At 44.3% G+C, this 17,024-nt stretch overlaps 1 protein-coding gene across 1 annotated transcript in view; it reads right to left on the reverse strand.

Annotated features, from left to right (window-relative positions):
- Positions 1–9,976, reverse strand: part of INSC (INSC spindle orientation adaptor protein) — a 77,084-nt gene extending 67,108 nt beyond the window's left edge. Inside the window, exons 1-5 of the mRNA XM_044426095.1 lie at positions 9,945–9,976; positions 5,540–5,885; positions 3,278–3,330; positions 2,542–2,665; positions 2,123–2,236 (exon numbers count right to left, since the gene is read on the reverse strand). Coding sequence (XP_044282030.1) covers positions 2,123–2,236; positions 2,542–2,665; positions 3,278–3,330; positions 5,540–5,885; positions 9,945–9,976 — 669 coding nt within the window. The remainder of the gene's footprint in view (positions 1–2,122; positions 2,237–2,541; positions 2,666–3,277; positions 3,331–5,539; positions 5,886–9,944) is intronic.
- Between the last annotated feature and the right edge of the window lie 7,048 nt (positions 9,977–17,024).

Below are 17,024 nucleotides of genomic sequence, written 5' to 3' on the forward strand. Positions count from 1 at the left end.
CACTGAGGAGAGTATTCCATGATTTGTGAGCCACCACCAAGAAGTCCCTCCTCTTTGTTGTCCTCCTCTGAACCTCTTTCGAGGAAGGAATCTCCAGGAGGACTGCAGATGATTATAGTAGATTGGTTCATATTGCAAAGGATCAGGACTGCCATGCATGGGGAGGGGGCTTCATTATATTCCTTCCATCCCATTCACCAGATGGAACCTACCCTGACCCGGCTGTTTGGCATGAAAGGAAAGACACCATTGCTACCAATGAGCATATCCTTCCCACAAAGCATAGGAACTCCAGTTGGGCTAACTATCCTCCTTGATGTGCCATAGCCCTGTCACCAAGCACAAACCGTTCTAAGCATCGTATCAACTGTTCTGCATCACACCAAGCTGGGCCTGCAGTTCGGCCCTAAGCATAACGTGCTGGGAAGACCCAAATGTTCTCCAATGGCCTTTTGGGCCGCAGTCCCTCCGGCATGGAAAGAACCCTCAGAGCTAAGAAGGGCACGGGCATGCAGTGCAAAGCGGGAGGAATGCTCCTCTAGCCCTGCAAACAGCTGGATTTCCACTGGACAGCTGGTTGTCACCATCCAGCTGTGGTGCTTTGGAGGGGAAGGAAAGGAAGCAGAGGCACTGCCAGGGCACATTGCCAAACTGACCAAGCACAGACTTCATCCCTCTCCAGTCCCAAGAACACCCACTAGCCCCTTCTTCAGTTCTTTCCATGCTCTTTGAGAGCAGCAGAGGGTACCTGAGTGCCAATCCCCAGCTCCATGAGCGGAGAAATTTCCTGCCCTCAGAGCTGGGATTCTGGACAATCCAGTGGCTCCGGGATACTGCCTAGTGTTGCTCTGCCCAAGGCATTTCCATTAATAGTCTCAAGCAGATTTTTGTGCTGTTTTTAAAGCACTTGGCAGCCATTCCCCATTAAACAGCTAATGTTGTAATCCTATGCCACTGAGACAGAAAATGTCCTACACATGGCAGCTTCCTCAGACAGCTGGCTAGTGCATGCTGGAAGATGTAGGAGTTTTTTCTGTCTTAGATCCGTAGGGTGGCACCCTAAGTTGTTCTGGAATGGTATCCTTCAGTACCTGTCTACTTAGCCCCAGTGTAGTATATCTGAATGTCAGGAGCATTTTTCACATTTGTAAATAGGCATATTAAAATACTTGATTTAAATATTTTCTTCTGCCTACTTGTAAAGTTTGCAAATTCATGGCAGAGGTTCAGAAATCAAGAGTGTTAGTTGCCCATTATGTATATTTTACTTTGACTAGCTCCAGCGAAAAGAGAAAGGTAAAGCTCTGCTTCAGGCAACAAAATGAATGGTAGCAAACTACAGAGGCTTTTCTGTGGTGGCCCCATGGCTTGGAAACGGTCTCCCTAAAGAGGCCCTTCTGACATTTTCAAGTTTTCCTCCTTAGACTGCTTGGGACTCTGCTGAATTGTATAACTGCTGTTCTGTTCCTGGTATTGCAATACATGAACTGTTTACCACATGTTGTATTTGTTTTTAACCTGCAGGTGGCGGAGTTGATCGAAAGGTCACCGGTTCAAATCTGCACAACGGGTTGAGTTCCCGTTGCTCCGTCCCAGCTCCTGCCAACCTTGCAGTTCGAAAGCACGCAAATGCAAGTAGATAAAAAGGTACCACTTTGGTGGGAAGGCAAATAGAATTCCGTGCACTTCGGTGTTTAGTCATGCCGGCCACATGACCACGGAGACTGTCTGCAGACAAACGCTGGCTCCCTCGGCTAGGAAACGGAGATGAGCACTGCCCCCTAGAGTCAGGCATGACTGGACTTAATGTCAAGGGGAAACCTTTACCTTTACCTTACTGTTTAAACTATGACAGCCCTTATGGAGTGGGTTATAGGTTATGATGGTGGTGGTGCTGGTGGTGATGATGATGATTGACTGTTATGTATTAAGAGAGAGGAGGGTGTGGGGAGATAGGAAGAGTTGTAGTTCTGCAGATCTCTGGCTTTCCTCTCACAATGGAGAATAGCTTTCCTGGACACTTCACCTTCTAAAACGCCACCTGGAATTTCTTTGAGAGCTACCTTCTGCTCACAAAACCCCTAAAGGTTCTTCAGAATGACCAAGCTCAAGCACGGCTTACCTTCGCAATGATGCGACACAAGTGGGAGCCCTCCTGGGTAAGACTGAATAAGTTGCTTGTAGCTGATTCCGCGGAATACAGATTATCTGATGAATTTATTTCCTTTACCAGGTTCTGTGTGATACAGACCAAAACAAATGTCATTCCCTTCCAAACATTTCCTCTCTAGAAGTTATGTCTGGGCTAGGGTTTTGCTTCTGTTGCTTTGATTTAAAAGCTGTATGCTGAAACTGGGGAGCAGAGTCACAGGGACAGAATGCAAAGTAGGGAAGGCTAGTTTCGATCGTGCAAGCTGGGAACAATCAGAGTGCAGTCTCAATCCCCAAAGATGCTTCAAGATATCTTAAGGACAGAAAAACCTAGGCATAAATTTAATACACAATTCCAAATATTTTGCTTACTGTCAAAATGGTATTTACCTTTATTTCATGGGTTAAAGCTAGTTCGATCAATTGGCCAAAATACTGTGCAACAGTGGTTAGTGTGTCATTAATACAAGACTTCATAGATTTCAATATCTGTTCGTCTTCAATCTGTACACACCTGAAACAAAATGGGGAAAATATTCCATTCAGGTTTGTGTGTTTTTACATATGAAATGAGACAGGATTAAGATGTCAGATCAGACCAAAGAGCTGCTCTCAAGCACAGATATAAAAATAAGTGCATAATTCTAAATGCATAGGAATTAATTCCCAGCCTGCCTGGCTGGGACAGGCTGTGAATTATAGGACTTTTTCATGTAAATATGTTTAGCATTGTGCCCTAACATGTGCAAACTGGGTGTGAAGACCAATTTATGCTTGACAGTCATAAATATGGACTTCCTGTTTTCTCCTACAAAGGGAGGCAGAGGGCAGGGGGAGGGCCCAGCATCCCCCTGTTCTTTGCAAGAAATTATTGTGTCCATCAGAATTAGCAAATTTCTGTCTATCTGAGAGCAGAAAGAGATCAATTTGTTTCAAATCCATGTCAACTTCATGGTTCTTCAAGATGTTACTGAACAGGTTATGGGGCTTAAGATGTGTTTGCTGACAGTACAATCCTATACTTGTCTACTGTGGGGTAAACCTGAGTTCAATGGCACTTCCATTCAGGTATGTTGTATACAATTTCAGCATAAGGTAAAAAATAAATGACGATGTTTAACATTACCTTTCCGTAACTGTTGTAAGTTCTGAACACTTTTCCACTAGCATTTTTTCATACTGTAAAGGAAAGAAATAGAAATGTGTTGGGGTTCCTATCTTTGGTTTATGAAGGTCAGATACATTTTGTTTTTGTAATCTGAAGAATAACACAACTGCTGTACGTAGATTCAAAGCATGAGTTCTGTTTTAAAACCTCTAAAAACGTTTTCATTACAACAAAAAACCTACCTAATATTAATTCATTCCAAGTTGAAAAGATCAACAGGGTTGAGTCTGAGGTAAGTGAGCACTGGAAACCTTACGTGGGGAAAAATGTTTAAGGGGCAATTTAGAGTAGGAAATCAATGAAAAAGAAAACATTGCTACCCTCCACCCAGGGCTCACAGGGTTGGAGCAGCAGGACTTTTTGACAAGCAAAGACACTGAAATCTCCCATCACTCCTTCTCAGATGTCCCTGCTCTCTCTGATCCGAGCTGCAATTCTCACAATAACTGGGGAAGAAGGGATCTTCCATCAGGATCCAAAAGCAGGTTAGAGCTTCCCCCGGTAATGAGCACCGCATTTCACCCTATAGGTGCCTGCAGGATTAGGAGCACACCTGGAGGTGCTTGTGGAGATCTGAGTCAGGGAAATCACTATTGTAATGTGACATACTTTGGAGTGCCTTGGTCTTGAATGGGCACTTAAGACCCATTAGCTTTACAAAAGATCTGCTCCTAGTGGAGATGAAAACTTCTAGAGATGGTTTGTTGATGTGACTTAACACAGCACTCTGCATCTTGAGACTCCCCTTGTGGGTTGTGACCAGGAGGACTGGCTGTTATACTGAATACCCTTCTGCCACAAAGTACCACTGCAGCATTTCCTCTGTCTTCTTTGCTTGGACACAACAATCCTGGCCCTGGGAGAGAGCAGCTGTGAAACCAGAGACTCCAAAAGCTCCAAACCCTCACCCAGGCGGGCAGAACAGAGGAGGCACATCACCTTTCCTCCTTTCCATTGTTTCCTCTTTCTTCAAGTGTTTCCGCCCCATAGGTGCCCACGGGAGAACAACGAACTGAGTTCCAGGATATACTCCTAGTTTTCCCCCACACTGTTTCTGGGGAGTCACAGAAAGGCCATGGAGTTCTAGATCTGCAAAAGTCCCAGTGTGCGAAGGCACCACAACCAAACTCACAGAGGAAGTGCACAACATCCAAGCCCCCTGTCTAATAGTGGAGCTTGCTGTTTCTGACCTGGGGGGACCCCTAAAACTCCCCCAGACCATCCTCTAGCAGGGACCACAGGATTGCACTCAAGGGGACGTCTCCCCAGGTTTTTCTTTAAGGACTTTTTGTTTCATTTCATTTTTCATTTCATTTTTCAGTCAGATGCATTAGTTAACACATTTTTCAGTTAGACACATTAGCAAGGAACGTTAGTTTGACCTTCAAGCATTTTATGTATTGTTGTTGATGTTGTTAGTCGCGAAGTCGTGTCCGACCCATTGCGACCACATGGACAACATTCCTCCAGGCCTTCCTGTCCTCCACCATCCCAGGGAGTCCACTCAAGCTCACACCAACTGCTTCAGTGACTCCATCTAGCCACCTCATCCTCTGCCGTCCCCTTCTTCTTTTGCCATCTATTCTTCCCAGCATTAGACTCTTCTCCAGGGAGTCCTTCCTTCTCATTAGGCGGCCAAAGTATAGAGAGGGGCAATTTGACACGCAATGTTTGTGAATAGTAGAAAGAGTGTGATAGCACAAAAGAGGAGGGACAGCGCATTGGCAGCAGAGTGCATGTGCATCACCCACACATCCTTGGCATCTCCACTTTGAAGGATTCAAGCGGTTGGAGAAGGGCGTGACCTTTGCCTGGGACTGGGTTAAATGCTGCCCATTAATGAGACAACAAAGGGCTAAAAGGGTAAGGATGCTTTGCTTGTTCACCCTCACGATGCCTGCACTCCTGCTTCATGAAGTAAGCCCAGGTGAGACACCTGGGTGACAGGTGAGCTGGGAACAAGGAGGAGAAGAATGGGCCTTCCACCAAAACTGACAACACAACCATTAAGAATCTACCCTCCAGATGACTGTCAATAATCCCACCCCACAAATGTTTTGACCTACAGTTAATGCTGGTTAGGGCTGATGGGAGTTGTAGGCCAAAACCTCCCCTCTTCAGCTCCATGGGATCCTAGATTCCTAAACAGTTGCTGATTTATAATAGCCCACTGGTTGCAAACCATATTTTGCAAGGATTCTAGTTACAAAGCACTCCCACCTGTTGCATTTCTTCCCAAGAATTCCTTGTGAATGTGTTATATTCACTGATCATCGAGCGGACGTGGCAGTTGACTCTGACAGTCATGCTGTGAACCCTTTGCCATCGATTCTTCTCCAGTTTTTGGACAATCCTGGTCAGCTCAGTGCTTATAATCCAAGCTCTTTTCAGCAATGACTGTAAATTATTACAGGCACCATGTTGGGATGGAAGGGAACATTCACTCTGTGCATCGTCTTCCAAGCTGATTGGTTTAGACTGGAGAATGCACATGCATTCACAGTCAGTCATGAGCTTCAAGTCTTCCATCCAACGTTGGACAGAGTCCATCTGAATTAAATGCATGCTATAAAGTAAAAGAAAAAAAGAGCACATAAATACTGCATGGTAATACATTGTCACACAATACCAGTTCCTATCTTGCAGCTTTGTTCCAGAAACAGAGTCCTCTCAAAAAGGGTTATCCAAAGGATTCAGTCCCGTAATCAGGTCAAAACCCGAACTGCAAAGGGTCCCAATAATCAGTATCCTTCCAGAGTGCTTGCAGTAGCGCCACCATGAAGCTCTCAAGAAACTTACTTAAGAAAAGGGTAGAAACGGTTCAGCACAAGGTCACCTGAATGGTAGCTTGGTTAGGAGGGATGGTATATGAGGAGAGATTGAGGGAACTGGGTCTTTCAGCTGCAGAAGAGGAGACTCTGAGGGGATCTTTAGTAACTGATAGATATGTGAGGGGATGTCATGTGGAGGAGAGCCACGACCTTTTCTTCCCTGCAGTGGAGGGCAGGATGCTCTCCAAAGGGGAAAAGCTTGAGGAACCAGGCTTCAGGTTGGATGTCAGGTAGAGCTTCCTGACAGTTAGAACCCCTAAGATTTGGAATGGGCTTCCAAGGGAGGTGGTTGAGGCCACATCACTGAGTGTGTTCAAGGAAAGATTGGGCAACCACGTTAGGGGTTACATGAGCAGATCTGGCTGGAGCCGGGGGTCAGACTAAATGGCCCAGGAGGCCCATTCTGACTCCCTCTGTTTGTATATTTTTACGTTTCTAAAAGGGAATTTGCAAATGGGTGGTAGTTGTCAAATACCATTGAGTTCAAAGTGGGATTTTGCAGGAGTGGCCATGCTAATGATTCCTTAAGAGCAGCAGGAACCACCATATTGTGAAACAATGCATTTACCCCTGGTCTGAGCCAACCCAATCATACACTCCCAGCCAGTTTTTATTATCCAGGAGAGGCAAGGAGGGCATGTGGTTGAGCACATTGCCATAAGCACTTTGTCCATGTCATCAGCTTGCAGTGACTGAAATTGATCCCACAAGGTTGGTGAAGCCAGGCATCTCCAGTCTACTCTGGACACAAAGGATCTTGTTCTCAAAGTGTAATCCAACAACTGGGACCAGGGACCCAATTCTGTGAAGACTCTAGCATCCCCTGGACCACCCAGAAGAGCTCTGATGGGCAGCACTCAAGGATGCAATGCAATTCTGTGCTACCTGCCCTGAGCACAGTAGGCAAAGTCACTTGTTCTGGTGCATGCTGGGTCATTTCCACTTCAGGTCGTATGTCCTTTCCACTCTGGGTGACAGGCTGCCTCTTTCAGTGGCCACAGTTCTCCAGCACAGTAAGGAGATGGTTTGCCACATCTCACCATTCCACAGCTCTCTTCCCAGGAGAAGTCCCAGGAGCATTCAGAAATCCCCTGGATTCTGTCGATCTCCTGGGGCAAACCACACACACCCCTAACAAAGGGAAATAATGCTGTGTCTTCAAAACTCACCAGGAAGTGGCCTGGCCATGGCAGTGGGATTATTTAGACACCCTGGCACAAGCACCAGTTTCCAGATTAGTCACCTCACAGCTTGGAGCAAAGACTAAATGAAGGATACGTAATTCTGCAGCGTTTACTTGCAACATGTCTCACTTATGCTCTCTGGAGTTAATCTGAAAGACAGTTTCCCCACTGCTGAAAGCATCAGCTAATGAAAGGTGTATTATGTGTCCCCAATTGCTAACTGAGTATTTAAACTAAAATGCCAATGAAACACAAAAAATGCAAAAATATATGAAAAAGCTGAAAATTGTGTTTAAAGGGGAAATTTTCCTTCTTTTGGAGGAAAAAAAGCATCAACTTAAAAATAAACAAATCCTTTATTAATCCTTTTGCTAAACCACAGCCTTGCATGGTACATCATTTGCCTGCATTGGTAAACTATGCCATAATTTCCATTGCTGTAATATTGGACATTTAGCTAAATTAGATGTGCTAAAGTGACCCAGCACATCCATGATGTTCTTGAAATGTTCTTCATTGCATGAATTTAAAACATGCAAAATTGCATGACTTGCCAAGTCCAGGTTTTGCCCATGTCAACCTGAACTCCAAAACCAAGGTTGGTGGCTCATGTCCAGCTCTCAAAGTCACAAGGGGTGGGGGTTTCTCATTAGCGCCTCTCTACTTGTGAAACCTTGTTACGATTGTGATCCATTAAGCCCTGTCCTTACAAGCCTTTCAGCAGGCCTGAGAAATATATACCTCTCCCAACCACCATCTGCCCAAGCACCATCTGCCTCTGACTGCCACCTCCAAGGGAGGCTTGGTTGGTGGCAACAAGGATCAGGGAGTCCTTCCCCGCACCCCTAGTTCTGGAATAGTTATGGGTGGCTCTCCACTGAACCCCCCGGCACCAACCTGACTTTCTTTTTGGCACCAGGTTAAGACTGTCCTTTGTTGTAGGGCATCTAATTAATCAACGCAGGCTTTGCTAGATGTTTCATCAGGTCCCAAGTTTTACCTGTTACGGGAATTTTAGGTGTGTTTTAAATTTGATTTTTAAATTTTGTATGGCAACCTTTAAATGCTGTTTTATAATGTGGTGTATTTTAGATTGTATTTTAATAGACTGTTGTAACTGCCCAGGGAGTTTCAGCTATTGGGCATAATAGAAGTTTGATGATGATGATGTTACCTGTTTACCTTAGCCTATAATTGTCAGACTTGTATTGGGGATTGTGGTGCATATGATGCTATTCAGTCTTATTATTAATTTTGACTTTATCTTGATTATTAATATTTTATTGTGACTCAGATTAATTTTTTTTGTATGTGACCTTGGAGTCACTATTTTAAAATATGGCCAAGGGTACAATCCTGTGCATGTTTAGACAGAAAAGAAGCCCGACAATTCTCAGCATTCATTCTGACTGAGGAATGCTGGGGGATGAAGCGCTTTTTTATATTTTTGGTCTAAATATACATAGGATTGTACCCCTGTCAATCTTTTAAATAAATAATGAATAAAATTTAAGTACAGCTACTATTTTGCCATACGGAGAACACAAAATCTCCCCCCAAATCTACAAGTTCCTAGCTCTAAGCATCACTATATTCTATATTGCTTCCTTAATTCCAGTTAAAATTAAAATCAATACATGCGACAACAATCAGAAGCCTTTACAGGGGCAGAATGGCTAGGCTGATTTTCTTCAGATTATTAGAAAGGTATTAGAATGGCAATCATTCCAAGCCCAAACTAAGAACTATAGAAACACCACTGCCCTTATTCTTCCCTTCAGTGGTGCTCTTGATTCAAAACTTAATTAGATTTCACTAATCAATAATGAAAGGATAGGGGAAAAAATGAATGGCCCTCTTGAAAAAATGGAACAAGATTTGGATCATGCATGTTCATGCTGAATATATTGAGAACATTTTCATAGCAGTAGGACTTGAACAAAACCTCGAGCTGAAGACCCTGAACCCTAAGCTTTAGACTGAAGATGTGTAGGGCATACATCTTTCAGCAAACAAGTCCTTGTGATTCAACTAAATCATTAAATGTTTGTACAAAAGAGCCATTGGATGCTTGTGTGTGATAGAAATGATGTCAACAACCAGTCTGCAGGACAAAGGATTTACATGTTTGATATTCATACTTCGATTACAAGATGCATGAGCATTATCCTGACATGAAATGCAACATTTTATTCATACAAATGCAGACAATAGCCCCACTGCAGACCAAGCTGTGCATACAGACAGCCCCAGATTCAGTCTCTGGCATCTCCAGGTGGGGCTGGGAAAAAGCTTAGCCTGAAGCCCTGGGGAGACTTTCCCAGCCAATATGGACACAACAGTGTAGATAAAACTGTGCCAATATGGACCCATATTCTGATCCAGCATTGTCAGGAGCTAGGGTTCCTTCTTTGCACATTCAAAAAACCACAGACCTTTCCGTGCAAAGAGTTCTTGATGGACTAAAAAGCACAAAACACCCAGAATGAAACACTGAGCATGCACAGAGCAGTACATTGAACCCAATCTAGCATTCATCTCTAGGAACTCTCCCGATGAGCATGCCTGAGTCCATGCCCTTCAGGAGGAACCTTCTGAAAATGAGCACACCTATTCTCCATGTGCTGATCCTCTGCCGACATGGTGTCATAGGTTCAAGAGCCAGGGCTGCCTGGTCTGTGTCTGAGAAACTCCCTGCTCTAGGTTTTCTCCCTCCAACTTGGTTATTCCCAGAGACTGCCTGCCCACCTAGGGAGCCTGGCCTTCAGAGTAGCATCTCCACTTCTCTCATCTCTGTGTCTCAGGAGGGACCACATTCCCAGCCCCCCTCTGTTCCTCTTCTGAGTCTGGCTCCTCTGAAGCCCAGCCAACATCCCCTGAAAATGAGTACCCAAAGCAGCCATCTTTCTCACTCCCAACAGGTATAAGGCAGCTTCATTAATTCATAATAATTTAATACTATTTGTTTTTCTATATGCTGTTCTAACTGTCTCTGTACAATACTTGAAGACCATTTTGAAAAATCTGTCTCATAGTAGAAAGCTAGTGTGACAATCTTTATGTGCGTGCACACGCACACATGGATGGATGGATGAATGGATGGATTGATGGATGTAAACCAGATGGATGGATGTTAAAATATTACTTCTGACATTTCACAACAAATCAGATATGCAATCAGCTCTACATATGAATCCAGTTCTATACAGATCTAGTCACCTAACAGATGAGTCTTAAAATCAGCTTTAACAAGATCCATCGCCTGTTTGGAAGGCTGGGAATCCTTATTTCAGTCTTTCCCCCTCACCTCAAGCACATGATCGGTAACAATGTACATCCAAAGACGGATCCAGAGATCTGGTTTTTGTTGTGTCCAGTTCCTGAGGCAGCCATACATGCTTGATCCTCTTTTGGTCCTGATGCATTGTCTTGTAAAATATGCTTTAGCAGTAGTTTCCCATGCTTACCAAGTGATCTAATGGAAAACACTTGAAATAACAACTTAAAAAAAAAACCCTAAAAGGTGGTCACATTTTCAGAATAAATAAAATGCTGTTGATTTTCAATGAGATGAACTCTGAAGTACTGCCATTTTTAGAATAATTCAGACAGCAACTCTGAATGCACACATGTATGGACTTTGGAATGTCACTTGTCTATAGAAGTTCAAATGCAGTTTATGGGACCAATATAAATGAATGATTTGACAATGTCTTTGTTTATTCAAATTCTTCTATGCTACTTGAACTGATGTATCTCAACTTAGGAAAAATATTAATAACAACAAAAGCAAACACCTAATATCAGCAACACATCTACAGAATTAAAGCAACTACCGAACACCAATTTCCTGATCAAAAACCAGACAAAAGAGATGGGTCTTTTAGATCGTAATCTGAGGTTTCAGTCTTATATCCAGTTGTGACTCAGTTACATCAAAGTCTGGAAACTTAAGCATATGCACTTAGGCATATAATTATGATTTTGGACTGCTGAAGACATGATTGATAAACCATCCTGCTTCTGATTAAGCCAGAAATATTCCATTAAAGTCAGCAGGCCTAAATTGGCTAATCAATACCTGCCTGGGTTTAATTAGTATTATGTTTGTGCCACAAATCAGTCAAACGGCAACCCCTCACCTTCTCCTTGACTAAACATGCCTGTAGGCTGCAATCCTTCACTCAATTAACTGGGAGAAAGTTCCATTGTGCTCCCTCAGTGGGACTTATTTCTGTGTAAACGTGCAGAATTATGCTGTGAGACTTCAGTCTTGCACCACATGCTGGGACTAAGCTCCAATGGATCCTACTTCGAAGAAGACAAATATAGTATTGCGCTGTCACGATATGTTGTGCACAACATGCTTAACATATTGTTGATGTCTCTGTCTTTGCTACAACACTAACTGGTTATTTTTAATGGATCTTTAATAGACTTGGCCACATGTTTTGTACTGTAAAAAGAAACTCCTTTAGTCCTTTAGCAGGAGTATTTATTTTTCTCCAACCAAAAAATTTTGTGGTTAGAGGAGCCACAGCATTTGCTCTCCAGTTCACAGGGGCAAGGTGAGGGGAGAACAAAAATTTTATTTTTCCAGAAATCAGAGTAATATTTATATACTTTGAGCTGCAATACATACAGATCATTTGAGAAACATGCCTAAGTTGAAAACTTACACTGTTCAGCTTTCTTTGCTCAGGCTATAGTTTGACATTTTTTTAAACCCACAAATATCTGACTTTTAATCATAACTGACCGTATTTCCTGACCTTTTAAAATTACATGATTGGTCAGCCTCAAAGTGCTTACGGAGCACAACAAAAGTCAGTGGAAAAGTCTTCCAATCTGGTGTGAATAATAAACAGCTCAAACTTTACAAAAGCTTGGTAGAAATACCAAGAATTATTTGAGAGCAGGCAACTTTTAAAGAAGTCTAAGCAATAGAAATATAGAAGGGGGCAGATTAAGAGGACAAGAACTCATACAGAATGAATCAAAACAAACCCAGTGCATTCTGGTAGATTCAATCCTATCTTCATTATGGTTCCGGGCCATTCTAAAGTTGTTACTTGCTTCCCATAATCCATAAATACCCTGCAGCATTCTATTATTGTCATGTTTTCCGAGCAAGACGGGATAACCAGCTAGTGGAATTTTGTGGTTGCCCTTCAAATGCTTCTGGAGCATCTCCCCTACTCAAGCAAAAAACAAAGCCACGTTACATGAAAAATACAGATGTGTCAATCTCTGCATTTTTTTAACTTGCTGTACCCGTGGCAGTTTGTTTTGTGTACAGCTGCAGGTTTCATCAGGTAACTTATGGATGCTAAGTTTCAAATTTTTAGTCAAACAAGTATAATTTCTATAACCAGAAGAATTTTGAAGCCAAGCTATGGTTTTAGGTTTTCCTGACAACTAAAGCAGCACTCCCATGCCCCTGTCATGGGCTTGCTAGAACTAGAATGGCATGTTGCCAAAATAGCAACTTACTTTTTAACCACATTGTTTCCAGGCAATGGGAAGGCATTCAAAAAAGCAGAGAGGAGAAGGACACAGAGTGCTAGTCTTTGTCCTTTTGCCCTACTCTCATTAGTCCAGCAGAACTTAGGAAGTGGCAGTTCACCTGCCATGGAGTCTTTCCCCCTTGCTTCCACTGGATTGCTCTATCAACCCAGCTGGAGACCTTCAGGGACCGTGTGAATGGTTGAGTTTAAGGAGCAAACAGGGATTTCTGGGGGACAGAAATGTGGGAGGGCATGGCTGTGATTGATAATGGCAAGGATATTCTTGATTTAGCTTCAAACCAAAAGCCACAGTCAGGATTTAAGGAAGGGTGTCATGTGGCTGGTGTGATGGAGAAAATAAGCGATAGCGCTCGTAACCTCAGAGCTACATCCATTTATGCTTAATTCAATTGAAAGCATAATGTATTAAAGTTAGTACTCTTAGAATTTCAGAATACATAAAACAGGCTGTCAGACAGACAAAGGGGCAATTTATCCAGACTTAACAATGGGGAAAAATAACTACATGTAATAGCAGCAGTAAAAATAATTCAGTAGAAAATGAAATCTTAAAGGAAATGCATGTACTTTCCCCTGCCCCTCCTAAAAGCATAATTTTATTCCGGACCAGGCAGTAAAAGCACCCCTACCTGACATATGAATAGCTGGGCCAGCAGAGAGAATAGCTTGTGCTGAAGTAGCCACAGGGGCATATGGCATAAGGCACGCAGAAGGGGCTGTCTTGATAGGTTTGTTTGTCTGCTGAAAACTTTGCACAGAAATTACAATAAAATATTAAAAGCACAAAATAGAGCCCACAAATTAATAACAACAACGCTTTCCCAACAAGGACACTGATGGTACCAGGTTGCATAAAAATAATGCTTTCCCAACATTTCAGCAATTCTACCGACTTGGGTGTGAGGGGCATAGCTGCTCCTCTAAGATAGCCATGCCAGCTTAACATATGGGTCTGCCACAGCACCAGCCTATGCCTACCTGTCCACTCACTTTTGGAAGAGCAAGATGAGCTCATTGCCAATGGACTCAAGTGGGAATGTTGGGCTCCCATGCCGATGTTGGCCAAAGAATAGTTGGTCTGTTCCTTTTTTCAACTCTTCTGACATGTTGCATACGAACTTGGCTTGGCTTCATCTAACCTGAGGGGTTTCCTGCTCCCCACAACTGAGGAATTAGTGAGCACCTTTGAACCTCTGAAACTGTGACAGGAGAATTACCCGAGGAAATCCTTTTACATATTTTACAGTCTTGAAGAGAATGGACTAGAGCAACTCTCCCCAGCCTGTTCCCTTCCAGATATTTATTTATTTATTTATTTATTTATTTAAAGTTTTTACATGCCATCCCCTTGCTACATAGCCTCGGGATGGCTCACAAAAGTAACAAATAAAACAATTACCATTACAATTAAAACCCAGAAACACACTGGCTGCATAATTAAAATATCTAAATATTAAACATGATTAAAATACTGTTTGAATAAAAAGGTCTTGGCCTGGCGCCGAAAAACAAATAAAGACAGCGCCAGGCAGACCTCTCTGGGGAGTGCATTCCACAGATGGGGCGCCACCACAGAGAAAGCCCTCCTCCGGGTACTTGGCCTCCTGACTTCTCTCACAGAAGGCTCCCGGAGGAGAGCCTCTGCTGCCGATCTCAAGGGGCGGGCGGGCAAATATGGCCGCAGGTGTTCCTTTAGGTATCCGGGTCCCAAGCTGTTAAGGGCTTTATAAGTGATTATCAACACCTTGAATTGAGCCCGGACTTCGATGGGGAACCAGTGAAGCTGGTGGAGGACTGGGGTTATATGAGAATAACGCCCAGTCCCCGTCAGCAACCTGACTGCTCTATTTTGCACCATCTGAAGTATACGGACTGTCTTCAAGGGCAGCCCCACGTAGAGCATGTTACAGAAATCCAACCAGGAAGTAACCAATGCATGTGTCACTGTCACTAGGCAATTATCCTCCAGGTAGGGATGCAGCTGGTGGATTAACCGAAGCTGAAGGAAAGCACTCCTCGCCACCGCCAACACTTGAGCTTCCAAAGTCAGCTCTGGGTTGAGGAGCACTCTCAAGCTGCGGACCCTGTCCTTTAGAGGGAGTGCAACCCCATTCAGGACAAGATCCAAGTCACCTACCCAGCAGTTTGAACCACCCATCAGCAGGACCTCCGTCTTGTCTGGATTGAGCTTCAGTTTATTGGCCCTCATCCAGCCCATTACCTTGGCCAGGCACCAGTTCAGCACAGCCACTGCCTCACCTGGATTGGTTGAAAAAGAGAGGTAGAACTGGGTGTCATCAGCATACTGATGACTCCACAGCCCACACCTCCGAATGACCTCTCCCAGCGGTTTCATGTAGATGTTGAATAGCAAGGGGGACAGAATAGACTCCTGCGGAACTCCATGGCATAACTGCCATGGCGCAGAGGTAAAGTCCCCCAGCACCACCTTCTGGAATCGGCTGTTGAGGTAGGAGCAGAACCACTGCCAAGCAGTGCCTCCTACTCCCAGTCCCCTTAGCCTATCCAGAAGGATACCATGGTCAATAGTATCAAAAGCCGCTGAGAGGTCCAGGAGAACCAACAGAGACGCAGTCCCCCTGTCGCTCTCCCTGCACAGGTCATCGTACAGAGTGACCAAGGCAGATTCAGTACGATACCCGGGTCTGAAGCCAGACTAAATGGGTCCAGATAATCAGTCTCATCCAAGAGAGCTTGGTGTTGTCCCGCCACCACCTGTTCCAACACCTTGCCCAAGAATGGGATGTTGGCCACCGGTCTATAATTGGTAGCCATCTCTGGATCCAGGGACGCCTTCTTTAGGACTGGCCTGACCACTGCCTCCTTTAAAGGGGCAGGCACCCGGTCATCCTTCAAAGAGGCATTGATGACTTCCAGGATCCAGGAACCAATCCCATCTTTGGCTTTGAACAGTAGCCACGATGGGCAAGGGTCCAGTAAACAGGTGGAGGTACGTACTTGTCCAAGCACCTTGTCCACATCATCAGGCCGCAATAACTGAAACTCATCCAACAATATGTGACCAGACGGTAACATGGGCACCTCCTCTAAGGAATCTGAGTCTCTAGGGGAATCCAGCTCGTGACAAATCTGAGCAACTTTCTCCTTGAAGTGCTGGACAAAGTTGTCACAGAGGGTTATCGAGGGTGGTACAGGATCTTTCTTAGGGCCTGGCTGTACCAGCCCCCATACCACCCGAAAATTTCCACTGGATAGCACTGTGAAGAGGCAATGGAAGTGGAGAAGAATTTCTTCTTCGCCACACTCACCACCACAGCATAGGCCCGATAATGGGCTCTTAAGTGTGTTCGATCAGATTCATCCCATGATTTCCTCCACCTACGCTCTAGCCATCTCCCAACCTGCTTCATCGCCCGTAATTCAGGTGTGTACCAAAGGGATGAACGGGCTCTGCCTGGCGGGAGAGGACACTTAGGAGCAATAGTGTCAATAGCTCTGGTCATTTCCCCATTCCACAGTTTGACCAGAGCATCAACAGGAGCACCAGCCTTATCAACTGGAAACTCCCCCAGAGCTTTCAGGAATCCTTCTGGATCCATCCAGCTCTGAGGGTGGACCAGCATAATAGGGTCCACACCCTTACAGAGGGAAAGGCTGCCATCGAGCTCAAACCTCACAAGGAAGTGGTCTGACCATGACAGGGGAGGCAGACACAGATTCCTCACCCATGTAGGATATCTGGACTTCAACCCATGTAGGCCCCAACCAGCATGGCCAATGGTCAATGCTGGGAGCTGGAGTCCAAAATAGTAATAGAGCACATTTCACCACAGAAAGGAAAGCCATGGCAAGCTTCCCTATGGGTCTATTCAGTACTTCTGCCCAGGAGCTAGCTGTTGCTGGGCAACCTCAAGGTGGAGGCTCTGCAGTCTAGCATTTCTGTTGAGCAGCAGTTCAGAGAAAGGATGCCTTGAAATAAAGGGTTGTCCTCTGACAACCATGCAAAGGGAAGGCTGTGTATCTAAGAAGGACATAAACCCATTCTGTGTGGAGTACACCAAAGTCAGGAGTTCTGGACTAGAGATCTTGGACAGAGTTTGTTTGTTTGTTCATTGCATTTATATACCACCCCAATAGGGGACTACAGGTAGCGCAGTGGTTTAAACCGCTGTGCTGCTGG

Source organism: Varanus komodoensis, unplaced genomic scaffold, assembly GCF_004798865.1.
Source record: "Varanus komodoensis strain SLA01 unplaced genomic scaffold, ASM479886v1 scaffold16, whole genome shotgun sequence".
Lineage (NCBI taxonomy): Eukaryota > Metazoa > Chordata > Lepidosauria > Squamata > Varanidae > Varanus > Varanus komodoensis.